This window comes from Parasteatoda tepidariorum, chromosome 2 (assembly GCF_043381705.1).
Source record: "Parasteatoda tepidariorum isolate YZ-2023 chromosome 2, CAS_Ptep_4.0, whole genome shotgun sequence".
Lineage (NCBI taxonomy): Eukaryota > Metazoa > Arthropoda > Arachnida > Araneae > Theridiidae > Parasteatoda > Parasteatoda tepidariorum.
In genome coordinates, this window is record NC_092205.1 from 71,057,266 (window position 1) to 71,078,007 (window position 20,742).

The 20,742-nt window shown below is 33.1% G+C and overlaps 2 protein-coding genes across 2 annotated transcripts in view; one reads left to right on the forward strand and one right to left on the reverse strand.

Annotated features, from left to right (window-relative positions):
- LOC107436423 (bromodomain-containing protein DDB_G0270170) overlaps nt 1–20,742 on the reverse strand; it is a 99,098-nt gene that overhangs the window by 68,038 nt on the left and 10,318 nt on the right. Inside the window, exon 2 of the mRNA XM_071177709.1 lies at nt 9,674–9,792. The gene's annotated coding sequence lies outside the window, so the exon portion shown is untranslated. The remainder of the gene's footprint in view (nt 1–9,673; nt 9,793–20,742) is intronic.
- LOC107436422 (salivary peroxidase/catechol oxidase) overlaps nt 1–20,742 on the forward strand; it is a 31,578-nt gene that overhangs the window by 4,340 nt on the left and 6,496 nt on the right. Inside the window, exons 3-11 of the mRNA XM_016048138.4 lie at nt 1,031–1,133; nt 2,754–3,007; nt 4,940–5,158; nt 7,150–7,308; nt 10,578–10,688; nt 10,774–10,878; nt 12,937–13,105; nt 15,976–16,297; nt 19,440–19,642. Of these exons, the coding sequence (XP_015903624.2) occupies nt 1,031–1,133; nt 2,754–3,007; nt 4,940–5,158; nt 7,150–7,308; nt 10,578–10,688; nt 10,774–10,878; nt 12,937–13,105; nt 15,976–16,297; nt 19,440–19,642 (1,645 nt within the window). The remainder of the gene's footprint in view (nt 1–1,030; nt 1,134–2,753; nt 3,008–4,939; nt 5,159–7,149; nt 7,309–10,577; nt 10,689–10,773; nt 10,879–12,936; nt 13,106–15,975; nt 16,298–19,439; nt 19,643–20,742) is intronic.

The following is a 20,742-nucleotide window of genomic DNA, read 5'->3' on the forward strand; positions in this document are numbered from 1 at the left end:
ATGTTGACTTCACTTTAATTCGTAATGAATTGAAGACAGAAGAAATGCATTTTACCTTAATACACACATCTGTAACAGTATCCGAAATCGGAAGTCATCAGTTGCAAGTTTGTTGATAATAGAAATTAAAAATTATTGAGGAATTTTTCTTCAAATGTTTGGCGTGTTCTGTTCCTGAAAGATTTACTAATATTCTGGAGATTTTTTTCAAGTTCTTCGGCCTTTTCCTTAGGGAAATTTTGTTTCTTATTTGCTGCTAAAAAATGGCGTCCGATTCTGTCAAGGATTTCAATGGAACTAAATGAAAACGTGATAAATTAATGTCTGATATTTACAGGCTCCCGCTAGACGGCGTACTCGAGCGTTGCGATCGCGAATAGGAACAGAGTTAAAATCAAAAATTCAATTTTTAAAACAAATTCATGTGACGGGCATAATTTTTTCCCCCAGAAGTTCTGCTTTTGGTGCAAATTGCTTTCGAAAGATGGCACTAAAGAAACGAAAGATGGCAACAAAGAAAAATAACTGAAAATCATATTGCAATATTTTCGTCATACCATCACAATTGCATGCCGGAATCATAGAAAAAAAATGTAAATAGTTCAAATACAGAAAGGATTAAATTGAAAAATTAATTTTTCAAATTGAATTATTGTGATTCAGATGGGCATTCTTCCTCTGTGTGTGTATATATATATTCGGTGAAAATTTACACAATTGGATAAAAAAATTTGGCTTACAATACTTACTTTCAATTTTTCGTTTATCTACGTATTATCATTTTCTAAAACTGAATGTACTTCTTAAAAAATTAAATTTAAAAACAAATTTAACGCATGGATGATACAATAATTGAATCATTCATTGTTAAAACTAGTTTTTATGTTAGTACTAGTTTTAACAGTAGTGCAACAGATAAAAAACATTAAGTGATTAAATGCTGCCTATAAAAGTACTTTGTACCTAGAAATGTTCTACTACTTTACCTTAATCATGTAAATACATTTAATATAATTTTCGGCCTTTTTAGGTCCTGCTTACTTGTTTTCTTCCGTTAGGAAGCCAACTCCAGAAGAAATTACTGCCAGTTCTTTATCGAGTACTTTACTAACAGTTACGAAAGATATTTTGAGGTAAGTGACACTGAAGAAAAATCTGCATAATGTAAATATTATTAAATTTAACTCCATGTCCAATAAAACGATCAAATATGGGTAAACTTTCGCAATATTTATATGAATGGTTTAGTTACAATAGACGTGGCAATAATTTGTCAGAAAAAAACAAAGCAAAAATGTTTACTAAACACATTTGCATCGAAGATATACAACTTTCAATTTTGGGTAAATAATCACAAGAAACAAAAGCGTTGGAACAAATTGGAAACACCAGTCGTCATGTTTCAAGCGCTTCAAGACTTGCCAGACGTGAAAGCGTCTCGTAAGTTTTGTAAACGTCTTGTCTTCACGTCTGGCAAATCTTAAAAAAATGGGAGCCTGTTTTTGAGAGCTTGAAATATGTCGACTGTTATTTCTAATTTACATATTTTTGAAGTAAATGAAGTTTTTAATCAAGCAATTTTCAATGTGTCGAAAACTTTTTATTTCTATTCTTCGTATAGTGCCATCACTTATGGCTTTTCAACCCTACACTTTTAAAAATTTGGACTGTTTTGAACCATGGCATTGTTCAAATTTGTTAAAATCTAAATATAGTGCTATGTTAATATATGATAAAGTTTCTTTAATTTAATTGATAAGATACCATGGTTCAACCTGAACTTAAAAATGGTTTGGGCTAATAATTTATTAAGATTACAACGAATTTGAACAATTATTATAGTACAAATTACCGATAACATAGTTCAATATTGAGCTGATTTTTTTAGTCCATATAGAGGTACGTTACATTTTGGTTTGTAATATCTAAAAAATTGAGGTATCTTCTGAAAAGATAAAAATATGTTAAATTAGTCCCAACATTTTGTTTAAAAGTTTTGTTTTTTCTTAATTTTAAATTCCTTGTAAAATTTGTAATTCGTTTCGTGGAATTTTAAATTCCTTATGAAATTACGCTATACGCTATTTTATGATTCACTTTGAGTGGAAACACATGGTTCCAATTAACATTTTATTAATGTTGAAACACAATTGCGTAATATTGCGGTTCAACGCTGAACTTAGTTTTCTGAAATTGTAGCGTTGCTTTGTTTTCTTATTGGGATTACATATATCTTTATGATATGATATGATATTATATGATGTGAGATATGATATGATATTATATGATATGAGATATGATATGATATATGATATGAGATATGATATGAGATATGATATGAGATATGATATGGTATATGATAAGATATATGAGATATGATCTATAAGATGATAGGATAGGATAGGATAGAATTATTTCTATTCATCAAAAAAATGTAATTATTTACTTACCGTTTTATGGATTTTCCTTGGACAGAGAAATCACATGATGTAATCATCTTTTAATCCGATCATTAGAACAAAGGTTATTCAGAGTTATATCTTTTCGTTGTTCACTGTAAATATTTCGTATAATTTGAACCAATTTAGCTTCCTTTGATATCCTGAATCAGGCTGATTAGGACTACCGAATAAAACTATTCACTTTCGAGTTTGACAACATTATAGAGTACCACCTTTTCAAATTTCCTAAACTGCAATCCATTACCATTAATCAAAATTAATTCACCTTTATTTATTTATTTTTAATTTCAGCTTCAAGCCTCGCCATTACAGGAATGTCTCGTTAGAGTTCCGAATGGCCGAGTTGCAAAGGTTAGACTCCAGGGAGGTGACAGAGCTCCTGGCACAGAGGGGGATTGTTGTACCACCACTGAAAGGTGTCAACTGTGACCTCAGCACGCAATATTACAGGACAATGGACGGTTCTTGCAATAATTTTCTGTTTCCTTGTTGGGGTAAAACATCTGAACCATATTTGAGATGGTTACCACCAGCCTACGCAAACGGTAAATTTTTTCTTGTATAGTAAGTATGTTTAAAAACTTACTCCCTTAAACCATACTCAAATAAGTTACAACTGCTGAGTGATTTGAAGGATTCGTAAGTTGTGCTTAAAAATTTACTCCCTTAAACCATGCGCAAGTAAGTTACAACTGCTGAATGATTTGAAGGATTCATAAGTTGTGCTTAAATTTTTTTGCACAGATTAAAAAAAACTTATGACAAAGCAGCGTGATTTTACTTTTATTGCATTTCCATCGAATGCTCTGAAGAGTTAAGATAGTGGATTCGATTGCCCTTTAACTCCGAAATTATCTCAAAATCTTTTCTTATGAATTTCTTCCGCAATCTTAGCTATTTATGTCATTCAATTCGGTAGGGGATTGGAAGTATTACATTGGCTGTACAAAGCTTTCAAGCTTGTATAAATATGTATAAATATGAATGTCACAGTGTAGTTAACACTAGTAAAAACTCCGGAGCAAATTACGGTATAAAGTACAGGTGTTTTGGGTGCATCAATCGTAAAATCCATTTTCCCAACGAAGTTTTACCCTGTAATTTTTACAGCAATATTTACTTAGAGAGAGTCAGTGATTATACTGTAATCTGTAATTGTTATTATGAAAACTTCGGTATATCAGATTTTTTTTGTTCTGTAACACGTTCTGGTAAAAATGGATTTTACGGTAGAAAGTACCGACACCCTGAATGCCGATACTTTTTTCCGTAATTTAATCCGAATTTTTTTACAGTCTGCACAAATGAAGAAAATATAACTTTTAGCTGAATATGAACAAAGGTAAAACAACAATGAAAAGAGTACAAACAGGCATACGAACAACTTACCATCATAACAAATCACCTACTTCAGTCAACACCTCCTAGAGAAGAGCAGGCCTCAGCACGGGTTACCATAAATATCCTTTAGTAGTCCAAACGTAATGACATATTTCGTATTTTCAACCACTGCGCAGCTTAGTACCTCGAACGTAATGACATCTTTCTTATTTTTCATCTACTGCGCAGTTAACTTCGTCACATCGGACTACTAAATTGATCCGTGCTGAGGCCTTCCTTCTTCTAGGAGGTGTTGCTTCAGTGCACAACACAGAACTGCAAAAGAAATTACACACAAGTTAAAACAAGAAAAAAAAGGGGATGACCAAGGATAGGGGAAAAGATCGAACAAAGAACGATAAAAAAAAAGAAGAGATAAGATCGAATAAATATTCCTGATTCATCAATCCCTTTTTTCCTGTAGTAACTTTATTGTAATTTCTCTTCTGTAATTCTTTATTGTAATCCCTCATTATTCAACAGCGAAGAAGGTGCATTATTATAGTATCGAAATGGTTGCTTGTATGACATTATTCGCATTTTTTTACTTGGTCTTAGAATTATTTTTAACCCCTTAACGCTCAGATTTTTTGAAGAAAAAAAAACCTCCCAAAAAAGATCTATTTTTTAATGTAAAAAAACACACTTTAGAACATTGTCCGCTCCTGGTTCAACTTTTCCTTTGGTGGACAATTTTGATATACTGCACTTTTCTTCCATGGAAAAGGGCTATATTTTATTCTTGAATAAATAAGTGTTATAGCTTAAAATCCTATGTAAATGATAAATATCAATAAAACGATTTTTTTCTTCTTAGCTTTCACATTGTTATTTTCAATTCTCGATTATATTCGAGTGTGAAAAATTACAGCAGCATAAAATACAATGCAGCTCGAATTATCTCGAGTGTGCACTGTTTAGCGCGCTCGAATTAGTTCGAACGCGCAAGTTAAGGGGTTAATAGAACTATTCGATTTCACAAATCTTTTATAATGATTTTCCTGAGATAGGATGATGAGAAACGAGATCTTCGTATTTCATGTGAGATGGCAGCAATTGTTTGTAGAAGACTGATACATTTTAACCTTTTAATGTAGGTATTGATGCACCGAGAGTGCGTGCTGATGGTAACCTTCTTCCCAGTCCCCGGCAAGTGTACCAGTGGGTATCCAGTCAGTTTGAGCAGAGCGCAAATACCACTTACAGCCGCCTGACAAATTTTATGCTACTCTGGGGACAGGCGGTAGCTCATGACATACTTTTGACACCCCAGGTTGTTGTTAAAGTTTGGGATGGAAAAGATTTCGAAGATGATGGTGAGTTCAAAAAAATATAAAGTTCCTCTGTATTGAAGTTGAAATTAAAAGCAAGTCTTCATTAAACGTATGTTATTCTGTTTTTTTTTTTTTTTCAAACAAAAGAGACAATTTTTTGTCCTGTTTGACTTGATTTTTCTTTACACTCGTCAAGCAATAATTTTTTGTTGGATTAGAACAAAAGTTCCTCAAAACGAGCTTTTTTTCAGAAAATTAGTAAATAGCACTTTTATCTAGAACGATTTTATCTAGAACGTTATATGCCAGGGGTGGCCAACCTGCGGTTCGCGAGTCACATGCGGCTCTTTGAAGGATTATTTGTGGCTCTTGATAAATGTACCCGAGTTCCTTTTTCATTTTTGTGCTATTATATTTAAAAAAAAATTATTATCGTTCCGCATGTGTTTCGAATTGTCTTTTAAATTACTGAGAACAAATATGAAAGACTAAGTGCAACGTTGTTCAATTCAAGGTGAGTTTTCCATTTCCAATATAATTATGACATAAAAAGCATCTGGAGAATTAGAATTAATAGAGATGCAAGAAGATCAAGCTCTACAATGAAAATATAAGTCGACGTCGATTACTGAATTTTAGAAATTTGAACCAGAATCGAAGTTCCTGAATTAAAAAAGGTTGCCTGTCAATTTATTTCAATATTCGGAACAACGTACTTATGTGAATCATTTTATTCCACTTTAAAATTCAAGAAATCCAAACACCGATCACTATTAACTAACAAGTATCTCAAAGAATTACTGAGAAGTGCTGTCACCAATTATTCACAAAATTTTAAAGAATTATCAAGAGAAGTAAAATAAATGTGTTTAATTATTAATATTTAAATTCAATACACATATTTTGTACTTTTACTTTTTTATATATGTTTTCAATAAATATAATTTATGTATAAAAAAATTGTTTTAATACCTTTTTGCATACCTTTTAAATACGTATTTAATTGCGGCTCGCGAAAAATTTCAAATTTTGAAAAATGGCTCGACTATCAAGGAGCTTGGCCACCCCTGTTATATGCCAATCATTTCCATGTAATATGGTTTTTTGTCCATTTTTTAATTCAGTATTATTATTAGTTTTCTCTATCAATAGGTTTTCAGATTATTTTAGGTTTTTATGAATTCAATACAAGTTATGACAGTGCTTAATGCAATTTTTTACAGAGACAAGATTAACAAATCACAAATATTAAAAAAAAAATCTTTTTGAATGAATGTTAACTCAATAATTGTAGTTTTAAATATATTAATAAAAAATTAATTCTTCATATTGAAAAAAAGTCTTGTGTTAATTTATATTTAAATCAGAAAATTCATATGAGGTTGTAACATTGCCATTTCCTGTCGTTTCTCGCCTAAGTAACAGCCACAAACATCGATGGTTCTCAAAAGATTGGTTTTTATCAGTAAAGGATTTTTTTTAAAATTATAAATATAACGAAAACTTTGAGAGCAAGTCGTGTTAAGTGCTCAATCTCGAAAACATTTGATCAAACACAAACGTGTCAATAAGAAATGTTTTGTCTCAGAATGGATGGAACTATTTTTTTATGCTCTGAAACTTAACTTCAAACTTCTCAAATATAAGTTATGCAATGTTTCGTATTCACGACAGCAAGGACCACATATAAATCAAAATAAAAAAATTAGCTAATAGCATGAGATAGCAATATGCAAAATCTGATAAATCTCTATGATATAGAAAAAGTCGAATAAAAAGTCATCGGAACCAGCTGATTTGTTAAATGAAACTGAAATTCTGGAATAGAAACGATACTTAATAATAAACAGGTTTCAATATTTTCTAATATTCAACTTTCACCGATTGTTATCGATAATGATTCGACAGGTTCTAATTATTGATTTGCGACTTCTAATTTCCTCACTTTTGAGAAGGATTTTGAAAATATACAGTAAGGTAAGTGATTACGAAACATTTTATATCCTTGATCCCTTTTTGTATACCATTTGCAGCTCCCGAATGTTGTGAACCAAGTGGACGATCACACACAGAATGCATTCCAATTGTAATGAATTTCGACGATAGTTTCTATTCCCGAGAACATTGCTTGAGTATTGCAAGGTCTGCACCTTATGTATATAGCCCTTTCTCCTGCAGGAATCCAAAGTTAGGTATGGTTTTTTGTTATCATTATACGTAGTAATATCTTTTATACGTCATTAAAAGGACATCGGCATATATTGCATTTGACAAAAATTGTGGCACACATTCGGCGTGACGAGTTTGATATGGCATTTCAGTTATCCGGCATCGCTCTCGATTGTTTAATTCGAACATTTTTAACCAATATACTTAGTCTCTGTAATCATTAATTGCAACTCCTAATTGTGATTGTGATTTTTAAACTATGATGAGTGAAATTTCGATCGCGATGAGTGATGCGTTAATTGCGTGAAAAACGAATGTGGGTTTTTTTTAAATAGGGAGAGCACGAGAATTGATGTACTGTTGAAAAGTTTTTTTGAAGTTTAATCACACGATTCATAAGAATCTACTTTGTTATATGGTGAGGAGACAAAAGTCATGGGATAGCAATATGCAAATATACAAGTGGCAGTAGTATCGAGTACAAAACGTATATATGGGTACTGAACTGGTGGGACTCTTATTTGTGTTATTTATCTGAGATTGTTTGTGATGTAATTGTGACTGCAAGACGTGAATAGAATTAACAGACTGAACGTGGAATCGTAGTTGGGGCTAGACGAATGGAACATTCTCTTTCGGAAATTGTATGAGAATTCAACATTCCTAAATCTACAGTATTAAGAGTGTGCCAAGAATACCCCATTTCATTTTCGTGAAATAACGGCAAATATCAAGGCGGGACGGGAAATGAACGTGTCCGATAAGAAAGTTCGGAGAAGTTTGTCAGTAATGGGTTATGGGTTAACAGGAGTCCGACTCGAGTGCTGATGGAAAATTTCGAGTGAAGCGCAAGCCCCACGTGGACACGGACCCAAGTTGCCAACAGGGCACTGTGGAATCTTGTGGTGGCTCTATAATGAAGTGTGCTGCTTTTTTATAAGCACGGACTGGGTCTTATTGCCCGATTGCACCAATCATTAACTGTAACTGATTATGTTCAGCTACTTGGAGACTACTTGCTGTGATTCATGTACTCAAACAACGATTGTGTTTTTTTATGGATGATAATGAGCCATGTCACCAGGCCTTAATTGCTCATGATAGTATTGAAGAACATTCTGGACAATTCCAGCGAATGATTTGGTCACCTAGATTGCCTGACAATGAATCCTATTGAACATTTATGGGATAAAATCGAGAGGTCTTTTCAAGTGCAGAAAAAACCTTCACCCACAACACTTTCACAATTATGGACATCTATTGAGTCTACATGGCTGAATATTCGTGTCAGAGACTTCCAACTACCTGAATCCATGCCACGTCAAGTTGCTGTACTTCGCAGAGCTAAAGTCGGCGCGGCACGCTATTAAGAGGTATAGCATGACTTTGGTCACCTCAGTGTATAAGAATGGAAAAGTACGCGTTCCGAACATTATCGCTTTCATTATTTTGCTGTTTTAATTATGACGCGCTTGTGACGGGTGTCGTCATTATGGCCGAGCTGCTAATTGCTCGATAGTGTTGGCAGATGCATTATTTAAGATGAAGAATGATGAATTTTATAAAAAAAATATTTAGTTTAATAAATGAACTATAACAACAAATCCTTTTCCAGTTTAGATGAAATTATGGCCGAAAATTCATTTAGCGAACTTTACCTGTCCAATACAACTTTTTTTTCTCTCTTCACCCGCTGTTGTAAAAATTCCCATCACCAACCCATCGCCTCTGCCAGTCTCGTTCCTCTATCTTGAATTAATCCTTTCAAAGCTGTTTTATGCTTTTGTTAACTAGCACAAACTGGAGCGGATTCTTTCTGTGCTTTTTCATATAACCCCCAACAGACGCGATATAAGAATAAATTATCGTTAAATGAATTATTTTTTCATTCTCTCATCCATAGTTTATGTTAGCATGGTTAGAAAATATACCGAATAAAGTTCCACAATTATAACATGAAATCGATTTTTTAATAACACACTCACGAGCATCGTACGGATCAGGATTACACTTGTGAGAGTATATTACATCATCTGTCAAACTTACAACATAAGCATTTTTAACTTTTTGTAAGATCTTGATTGTCTGAGGTTTTCGTTGTTGGAATTTTAAAGCTTTTGTTTACATCATGTATTTATAGAAAAAGAATTACTTTCTATAATCTGACTCGTGTAACAATATTCGACATTTAAATATCAGGGATCAGAAACTGTTTGCATTTCCCTTATGTCAAAACACCATCATGTTCATTTAAAATATTTTTAAAAAAAAAATCGAAAGAGGGACCAAAAAAATTTAAACAAAAATCATGCAATAAATAAATAAAGACAACCTAGTAATCTGAATTATGCACTTATTTAAAAAAGTTTAACGACGACTAATGCTTACTTGAAGACGAATGAGGCTGTGGGTAGCGCTTACGTCAGGACTGGAATCCTCAATGAATTAGTTGCTAGAACCATGATTTTGCCATCTCTACTAAAAGGCGCTTCCGTTTGGTACACAGTCTAGAGAAATGAAAACAGTGTTCAGTTGATAGTCAGAAGCATTGATCTGTTTTTCGATTTTCTGTTGAAAAATAGATTTGTGTTAACTGATATTTGGAGCGTGCGAAGAGTGTTTTCACTAGAATGCGTCATCTGGTGGGTACATGCAGCGAGATTGCATGGTGCTGCCATCCCTTGAGCGAAGTCTAAATCACACCCGGCTCCCCAAGCAGTAGCGGGGACCATGGTAGCCCACTGATTAGAGAATAGGAATTCGGAACGGAGAAAGTGGAGTTCTATCCTCGACTCCACTAAAACCCACCAATACATGCGATATACGCATTCGTAAAATCTATGGAATCAAAAGTCATGTGTGTTTGGGCGCTGAGCAGTACCATAGGTACAGAAATCTGGAAATCTATGGGTGCAGGAATCTGGAGATCTCCTTGAGATTTATATCTAAGCTGTGGAATTGGCTTCACAAATGTGATCTCCTCTGTCTATGGTTACATGTCTCCGGATCATCCTCAGGGATATTTCTCATACTATCACCAATAGCCCATTGTCCAGCTCTAGTGCTATGTAAATAAATTATCTACCTACCCTAATGCAGTAGCAATAAAGTGCAAATAGCGACAGCAGGGCGAGACATGTGTCCCAGTCAAAATGAAGCATCGAGCTTTGCGTGCAAACCTAGCTCTGTCGAGCTAAGTGGTGTTTATAAGATGTTTGTTACAAACTTCAGAGAGTTTGTTTCATCGCGAAGAATTTATTTTCTATAACATCCATCGAGATTTTGTTTTCAGGATTACCGAGGGCACAGATAAATCAGTTGACAGCATTTCTGGATGCGTCTCTAGTCTACGGTGAGTCAGAAAAGAAGATGAGAGGATTAAGAGAGAAAAACGGATTCGGAGGTAAAGTCATTAATAAAAAAAAAAGAAACCGAATTCGTCTGTCTTTTACTTCACTGTATTGTTGATATTGTTATGCTATTTTAAGCTAGGTTAATTATGGACTTAGTTCACGGTATCGGCTATCCCCCAAGAAGAAAAGAGGGCTGCAAGTCAGGGCATCCGACATGCGATCCAAGATGTTTCCACGCAGGTAAGTAAAGTAAATATGTACAAGACACTTAACGCATGTTTTTAGAACTTATTTAAAATGAAGCTTTAAAGTATACACATTAGTTTTATTAAGATAATAATTATACGGAGGTAAAACAAAAACTCTACCAAAATCTGCCAAATTATTAGTGAGAAGGGGTATTAAATCATTGATACCAGTTTGATTATCTGATCAATCTTGAAGATGTTTCCGAAAATTGCTCTGCAACTCATCTCTGTATCCTCCAGAATCAAACAGGTTTTGATGTTCTCAGTTGAAACAGGTTTGGCCTTCCTCAGTAGTGATTCGATATACATCGGTAGCATTTTTAATTTTCCCTTGCTCCCATTTTGTTTTTTCCCTGTTAATTTTCGCAGCCTTATCTCCATTATTTGTTGACGAATTTTACAAAATATATATAGTACAGGCTATCAATAAGGAATATTTTGTATGTATTTTTTAAAAATTATATGTTATTAAGATTTGGGTTGTTAAGATGTAATTGTCATTGATTTCTATAAAGGTTGTTGAATTGTTGATATGGAACAATCTGATTTCTGTTGAGGTTGTAAAGTTGTTAATAGGGAACAATAATTTTCTAAAGAGTTTGTGGAATTGTTGACAGGGAACAATCTGATTTCAACAGAAGTTGTTGAATTGTTGATAGGGAACAATCTGATTTCTACGGAGGTTATTGAATTGTTGATAAAGAACAATCTGAACAGCCGAAATGAAGCCGGCTTGCTCACCCGCTATCAGGCTTAGCTGCTACTTTTAGTATTAATGTCTTTGTTCATGATCACAGTTTTAATTCTTCTTAAATTAACAAATCGTTCTAATTATAAATGCAATCTGATTTCAGATAATTGTTTGTATAAGATTTTCGAACATTTACCCTAATGATGAAATAGTTAATTTGCATATATTTTAATTTTTTATATTTATATGAGTTTATTCCTAAACTGCTGTTTGTAGAAAATGCAACACCATGAAAGAATCATCAGAATCAAATGAAATTTAATGCAGAAACGACTTGTACTGANTGGTGTTGCATTTTCTACAAACAGCAGTTTATATCAATTTTTTTATTGCTATAGTCAAGGATTGAAAGTAAACAATCGTTTAGATGAGCAATAGTGCTAGAATTCTAGGTACAATATGCTTCCTCTCATCCCAGTACTGATTCAGCAATCCAGATGCATAATGGATATTATTAGCAGTTAACAATTGGCAACAGTCGGTAATAAGGCTCGTTTACGAATTCATGACCAATATTTAAATCTGAACTGTGTTATACCAATACAGAATAATGATATGCGTATCGCTTTTCTTTTATGCACAATTAGGAAGTGGGTATAGTAAACGTAAAAAAAAGTTTGTAAAACGTAGGATTACAGCTCCTATTGACAAAGATGTTGAACACATTTTATTGATTTATTCGTTGGTAGGAAAAATTAAGACTAAATAGAAAAGTACTCGTAAATTTTGAGCGTGTTTTTATCAAAAAAGCTGCTTTTATAAAGTTATTTTATAGCGTCAAATAGAGCACAACTTACTTGTTTCCATTATTGCATCAATTTAAAGTTTCTTTATAAATGCCTCAATGGACAACGAGTAATTTAAGAAGAATTAATTAACCTTATAAACAAAACATAAAACATTATTCTCAAACTTGTTTAAAATCAAAACAAACCACTTTCCACACGTGGAGAGCGACTGATATTTTCTCTCTTACTCACAAACAAACAGAACTATCTATATAAATGAAACTATTGAATCTCTTTGTTAGCTACAAAGATTGAGGCAAATGTTTACAATGAAAACGAAACAGTTAAAATGTACTAACTACCATGTGTTGTTTATTCAACCCTTTTTCATCCAGTACTAAGTTCTTAAAGTCGAATACCCATTTTGATACAAATTTCTTGTCATCTTCATTTATTCTCATAATTTAAAACAAAAATTATCTGATTCACTGGCTGCTTTGTAAATATTCAATTTCCTTATGATTCGTATTTTTATCAAATTGAAAATTTTCATTTTTACTTTGTGTTTAAGGTGAAAAAAGAGCCAATGAAAATCCAGTTCTAGCGTCCCTCCATACTATTTGGGTGAGAGAACACAACAGATTGGTGGAAGCATTGAGAGGGCGTGGCTGGTCAGAAGAAACGCTTTTTCATGTTGTACGCAAGATGGTGGGTGCTATGTTCCAACATATTACGTACAAGTGAGTTTATTTTGCTTGTCATTCGAAATAAAATCGTTTTAAGATAATATTTCAAAACGAATAGAAGTCATAGCAGCTTACTAGTTAATTTAAGTTACATTTAGCACATTAACATTAGTATTCATGGTAAGGTTAGCTCATTGTACAAATAGCTTCTCATATTAATTGGTGGCTTGTTTTGTCCGGGCGACACCGATTACAGTATTAACATAATTTTTACCATCAACATGCGAAACATGAGTGGGAAATCCATTATCTTCGGGCTAACCACAAGGAGGTATAGTTATTTTCCTTTAATACAAATACAGGTTATATTAACTAATTCAATTTCTTATAAAGACGAGTTCGTTTCGTTTTTCCCCTCAAGATGGCTCTGAACTGATTTTTTTAAAGAAAAAAAAAATAAGAAGAATTTCTAGTTGAATCTCAGTTATTTGATAATCTGTTCACTAATTTAAGTAAAGATGCAAGTTTTCCTTATCGTCGGCAACAGCACGGATAAAAACGTTAAAGATAAAGTAGAGTTTCAAAGTCAAGCCTATTTTGTTGACCATTTTTCAAATGCGTCATACTATGCTTTTGGATATAAAGTTTTACCATTGAAAAGAATTTGGCAATCTTTTTTTGAAGTATAAAAGTAGCAGCAGATTATAATCTAGATAAAGGAATAATTAAGTTTCAAAAATTGACAAATAGAATTTTAAAAAAATAAATTTTTTCAAATACTTTGTTCCCAGACAAGATAAATCCCATAGCTTTATTGCAAGACAAGATAGATCCCATAGCTTAATTGTAAAACCAAAAAATCCAATCCATTTTGTCCAATTATTCACTGTTTGAAATCTTGGAATGTGTTGAACAATATTTTCGTTCAAGTTAGCTGCATCCTTAGATTGAAACATAGATCAGTATTGTACCCTATTATCGTTCTTCTCAAACTACGATATTATGGTTCAAATTAGAGAAACTTGGCTCAAATCATATTATGGTAAAAATAAGCAATTTTATAGTACGCACATTTTATTTATACATTAGAACTGATATTATAACATAGATCTCAATTTGCACAATATTATCGAACTACTTAAATCTGCTATGTTTCAGATACAAAAAAATATGGTTCAAACTGTTTTCTGAGACAACGGTGAACCAGAATATCGGTACCTTTAACCATAATATAGTTTGGACCCTATTTTCACTGATCTGATCCATAGAATTGTGCATTCCCGCTTAAGAAGTACGATAATATTGAGCAATTCAGATCTATGTTATATTATCGGTATCTTACATAATATCGGAACATATATTAGAACTTAAATCTGAACTGTACGATATTATCGTACTTCTTAAACCTGACTTCAGAATGTAAGTACGGGCTCAGATCGCATTATGGTTAAGGGTACCGATATTATGGTTCCACGTCGAACCGATTTTTCTGATAGCGTACTAGTGCAGAACCTACACAAATTTAACTTTCAACTATTACATATATGGGTGATTCTCACAAAACATGACAATTCACTGTCCCTTGCTCCAAGATCTAATACTATAATACTAAAAGAACTTTATTTAAAAAAAAATTAATAAATAGCATTGCTGTTAGCATTTTAAAATGACTTTGCACTAGCATTGACTGTTTTGTATACTTAAAAAATTTAATTGAATATAAAAATGTCATTTTCCTGGCATGTCCCAAACAATATATCCAATAATAACTAGCTTCAAAACTTCCCATACATTTTTCAAAATCTAATTTTTTTTATCTTATCCTATGTAAGCATTTCTAGAATATACGCCGAGGGTATTGTTTACTAAAACTTCGTTTAAAATAATTTTTTCTGTCAATAATTTGTTTGTCCCATGAAATTCTGTCATTTTCCTGGCTTTATTATTTAGTGATTTATAACCAAAATAGATAGCGCCAGGAATCAATATCTTATGTTAATAGATTGATTAGATACCCTCCTATCTGAACATGTTTTGTTGCATGAATAAAGAACCAATTTTCTGGCTCAAAATCTATTTCAAAAATTTTTTCAAGATGAGTAGGTTTTTATGCTGTTTTTATGCTGTCATTTTCCTGTCTTCTCGAAATCATTAATAAAAAAAACTACATAGATTTATCTGAGTTATTTTAAGAAATACTGTTGTTTTCTGCAGAATATAAACGTCCGGCCAAAATATTAAATTAAGGTAAAGTTATATGCTATAAAATGGCGAATTTGTCATTATCCTGGCTTATGAATGCCAGGACATTGAAGTGTTATCAGAAATTCTTTTCAACTGCTAATACTGTAAAGAGGGAAAGCAAATATTAACCTAATACCAAGTTTATGTATGATGGTAATATGCTTGGATGTAATCAAAGTTATTTATTTATTTAATGATTGATTATTATACACAATTTTATTCTGTACATATCAGCAACAAAAATTTTTTTGTTTCTTTCTACAGTGGATAAAAAGAATTAATTTAAGCAATTTATGGTCCATCTAACATAAAGGCTTAAGTTGAGTTACTTACTATTAACTTAAAATGACTGTTTTTTAAACTTCTAAGGTAATATGTCATTTTCCTGGCATTCAAGATTTGGTGAATTTCTATATTATTTTTTTTTCTCGAGCAAATGTCAATAAACTACACTGTTGTCTATAAGATATTAATAAGTGTAGCTAAAGAAGTATACAAAAAAAATTTTAGATTATTTTGAAGACTTTAAATTTGAAGAAATTTTTTCGTCCCAATTGTCATGTTTCGTGAGAATCACCCATATATAAATTTTTTATGCACTTTTCTGGCTAAATTTCTTGTCATGTTTAATAATTTATGTACAAACGATCTATTTCAAAATTGCATTTTTTTTTCTCCAGAGAATATTTACCTGAAGTCATTGGTCCGGCACTCACAAGCGTAATGAATTTGACCATCCCAACCGTGAACTATCGTTATAACCAGTTACTCAATCCGACCCTGTACAATGTTTTCGTGTCAGCTGCCTACAGGTACGGTCACAGCATGATCAGTTCACGATACATGCGTAGAGGTACCCATTTTCAAGCCAGTCCGTGGCTGAGCGAAGATTTTTTCTCGATGGACGAATTCTGCAAAACTTCTGGTGACTCTATCGCGCCTCTTCTCTACGGGCAAGCTGATCAAAATGTACAAAAGGTGGACTGTTTGTTTTCAAAACAGGTAAATAACTGAAACTAACGTACGCAAAATTATGCTTTCTATTTTAAAACTAGCTGAATATCCTTTCTTTATGCGTCCCGCAGTGGACTGATCGTTAAGACACGGTTCCCAGCAGATCATCGAAGTCAAGCATCGCTGGCTACGATCAGTGTGCGGGAGGGTGACCTCTAGGATCAGTCTGTGTAGGGACTGAGGGTGTGCTTTATTGGTCCTCGTTAAAAACTGTTCTACCATAAAGTGCTCGACATCGCGTGCAGGTCGTTGGGCTACCGAAGCGGAGGTGCCATCCCTCTGCAGAGGATCAAAATTGTGATGGCACGTCTTCGGTTCATCCTCAGGGATGTTTCCCAGACCGTCGCCAATAACCCATTGTGCAGCTCTAGTATGAAGTAAATGAATTACAACAACAACCTTTCCTTATACGGGGTAAAAAAAGCAATAAATTAGTGCTAAGAAATCAAGCACAAAACTAAAAAGCATGCACTGACAGAATTAATAAATGTAAAGTAATTCCAAATTTTTTTATTTATTTATTACTAGCCGCCTGTGGCAACAAGCTGGTCCATCTACAACATGAACTCACGGTTTTGCGCTTCCTCATTGTCTTTCACCAGTACAAACTTACCACTTGGCGGCTCCACACTTGCTTCTGATGCCTTCGAAAACTTTTTTCTAAATTCTCGGCTTTAATATTTTAAGTACAATCAAAGGGTTTGAAATCTTTTTTGAAACTAGCTTATAATAGTCAGATCATCCTCCTAAAACGTGATTTCACACAGTCGTCCACCTTTATAAATTAACCTCTTCATGGTTTAATCGCATGAAAGTCAATACAGTTACAAATTGAAACTGTTTGTCCAAATTTAAGACATTCATTTAAGTAAAAACGTGTTCCTCAGCATAAATTTCAATTTTGGGTAAATTACCCTATATATATATTCCGGCAGTTAAAAACATTGAAGCGATTTTTTTTTACTTGGTGAAATACACATGATCCAAAGTTGTACCATCTATTTCTAGTAAAAACCTGCTATTCATTACCTCATTGCTGTAAATTAGATTAATTACCTCTTTACTGGTCTAATAATTACAAAATATCAAAATGAATATTTTTTTCTTTTCCATAAAGAACACATGGTTAAAACTTGCGACTTTTCGGCAAAAAAATGTTTTTTAGCCATACTGTCAATATGTTGCATAATATATCTAACACTAGTGGGCTGCGCCCCCTGCTCGCTAACCCCCGAAAATTGCTACGCAATCCTATATGATTTGCTTCGCAAACCAAGCTCGCTTCGCTTGCTACTAACTTAGGTACATTGCAAATGCACAAAATTCTAAGAATTCAAAACAATCATTCAAATCCATATAACAACTTAAAAAAAAAAAAATTACATCTATTTAGTAAATACTAAGTCATTAAAAAAAATTGAATTCAAATAAATGACATGTAATTCGTTAAACCTATTAGAAATGTGCTGTAGTATAAAATCTTAAAGCGTAACAGCACGACTGAGACTCATTTTTCAATGAATACCTAATAACAATAATAAAACAAATAAATTCGCGATATAAATCAAAAATCGTCAAATAAATTCGTAATATATAAATTCGTGAAAAAAAGTGCTTTCGACAAAATACTAAAATAGAGATCTATCGACAAAGACTACTCATTTCTGCCTAGCTTAATAGTATGAGATTGCTGCAGTTGATGCTCTCTCAGGTTATTTCAGTTTCCGTTTTTAAAAGCGCTATATGTTGAGCCAATTCAGTTAGATTTGGCATGTGACATTTTTAGCGGCAATCATTGGTCGATTTTCCAGCGTTGCCATTCGGGGAGTCGTAATGAGACTTTTTTTTTGTCGCCGTGTAAGAGATATATATATATATATATAGATGTTATGTGTTACATATGTAATATAATGATTACAAAATATCGAAATGAAGCTTTTCTATTTATTGCATAAAGAAAACGTTTTTGAAATTTTAGGTGGAGATGGCAGAATTAGTGATTAGTGAGTGAGTAAGGGTCTTTGTCTGTAATCTTTACAGATTTTTCGCTGCTCGTGGTGAATTTATGCTATTATATTGAGCAGAAAAGAAAAAAGAAAGTTTTAAACTTCGAATTTCTTAAATAAGGATAGATTGCATTCAGTATCATTTGGCATAATGCAGTTGTTCGGTTCGCTGTCATAATCATAATTGGGAAAATTTACCTACGCATTAATTTTCTTATCCCTGTAGGGGAACCACACAAATTCTATTTCAGCAGTCTCTATATTAAAGACTCATCTTAGTAATTTTCTTCCGTCTTAAAACAACACATATTACCGCAATACTAGTAGTACCTATTACCAAAATTAATTAAGCATCATTGGCGTTAATAGTTGCAATGGTGGTTTTTTACAGCTCCTATGTCCGGACACATAATCCAGTGCAAAAAGTGCAATAACCAGAGATTTCTCAGACTGGAGATCAGGGGAAAGAGCGTTTGCTTCCAAGTGAGGTGACACGAGTTCGAATCCCAGCGATGGCTGGTTGATACGAATTTTGCTCCCACTTCACACCGGTCAAAGTCATGACGTAAAATATTCTCAGTGACAGACGGATCATGGGTTAGAATCCCCTTGCCGTCGGGCCTTCCTTGGGAGTTCTTCGTGGTTTTCCTCTCCATATAACGCAAATGTGAGTCAGCTCCATTCTTTTTTGCTTACAAAAGAATACTTGATTACTATATGTTTGAATCTGATGAGCTAGAGAAACGAGAACGGAACTACGAATTTTGATACGAGGTCTGTTAATATTTTGTATTTGATTGCGTTTGCGGGTTTGCGTGGTTCGTATTACGAGCTCATGAAAATAATGTTGATCTAATTTTAGATAAACAACAACAAAATTAATGAATAGCGGATTAATTATTAATTATGCGTTTATTGACAACAGCGCATTGGTCTATCTCTAGACGCAATGATATCCAACAAGGAAGTAACTTTTTTCTAATTAATGTAGGTGGCGCTACTATTTCTACATTCATACCGGCTTCAACAAGGTCGTAGAGCGATAGCGTGCAGGGTTGCTTTTTAAACATTATTTCCCATCATTGACTGGAGTACTAATTTAAATATTTTATTTGACTTTGTAGGTTACTAATCATCTATTTTCTGACACTGCCAATGGGCCAGGGCTAGACTTATTTTCTCTTAACATTCAGCGGGGTAGAGACCATGGTTTACCACCCTACAACAAGTGGCGTGAGGCATGCGGTCTACCGAAAATTCGTGATTATCCAGATTTGAGAGGCATTATTCCTGATTACTTGATAGACAGATTTGCTACTGTTTACGGGTAAGACGAAAGTTATTGTCAAAAATATAAGACAATAATTTTGTTGACAAACGATATAAAATAAGGTTCAATTATAAGATAAAATTTATAGCGATGAAAGCTATAAAACAAAATAAGTAATATTGGTACGAGAATGGCAAAAAAGGTAGGGTAAGAATCATAGTGACAAAAAGAAATAAAACAAAAATTTAGCATACATGAGAAAATAGAATTTAATATGCATGTATCTTGTAAGCAACAATTATTGCAAGATCAACCTGATTAAAAACCATTTAAGAACATAAGGTTGGATCGTTTACGTTTATTAGAGTTCTTCTAATAGAACCATTTGTTTTAGTTTTTTCCTTCTCGATTTCAATTTGTATACTTTACTCATAGTTTTTATTTAAAATTGGGTATCTGTAATCTGAGAAGAAAAAAGAAGACAGCTGAAACCACAATGATTGTACCATTGTTGTGCATAGCGTGTAAATGCTACAGCTATTAGACTTGGTTCATCATCGTATCGATTCAATTTTCGGATGTAATTTAATTGGATACCTAGTAGTGACGTCACGCGTCTAGTCTGTGTCGAAACTGATTGGCTGCTGAATCGTGGCATACCTAAGTCAAAATTTTTGATGGTTTTCCATTGATAGACCAAGATAATCTTGATGGTAACCGTCAATAATTCTATCATGAACCATCATATTTCTGATGGTAACTAACATAAGTAACCATCATCCCAATGTAGGAATTCGGACTGATTTATGATGGTCCAACATAAGAATAGCAACTTGTTTTGATGGTTTGTGCATATTAAACCCTCAGAAATTATATATCATAGTATAGTTTCATTATAGTTTCTTAGAAATAAAATGCTGGAACCGTTATCCCTATGAAAGAATTCGGACTGATTTATGATGAGCCAACATAAAAAAACCAAATTATTTTGATGGTATATTCTTAAGAACCAGCAAAAATTCCCATTAAACCATTATGGAAACATATAGTTGGAACCATCATGGATTGTTGGTCCATGAGAATAAAACTTCTCTTGATGGTTAACCACATATTACACATACATTAAGTAAACATTTTCCATCATGGAATGATGGAAG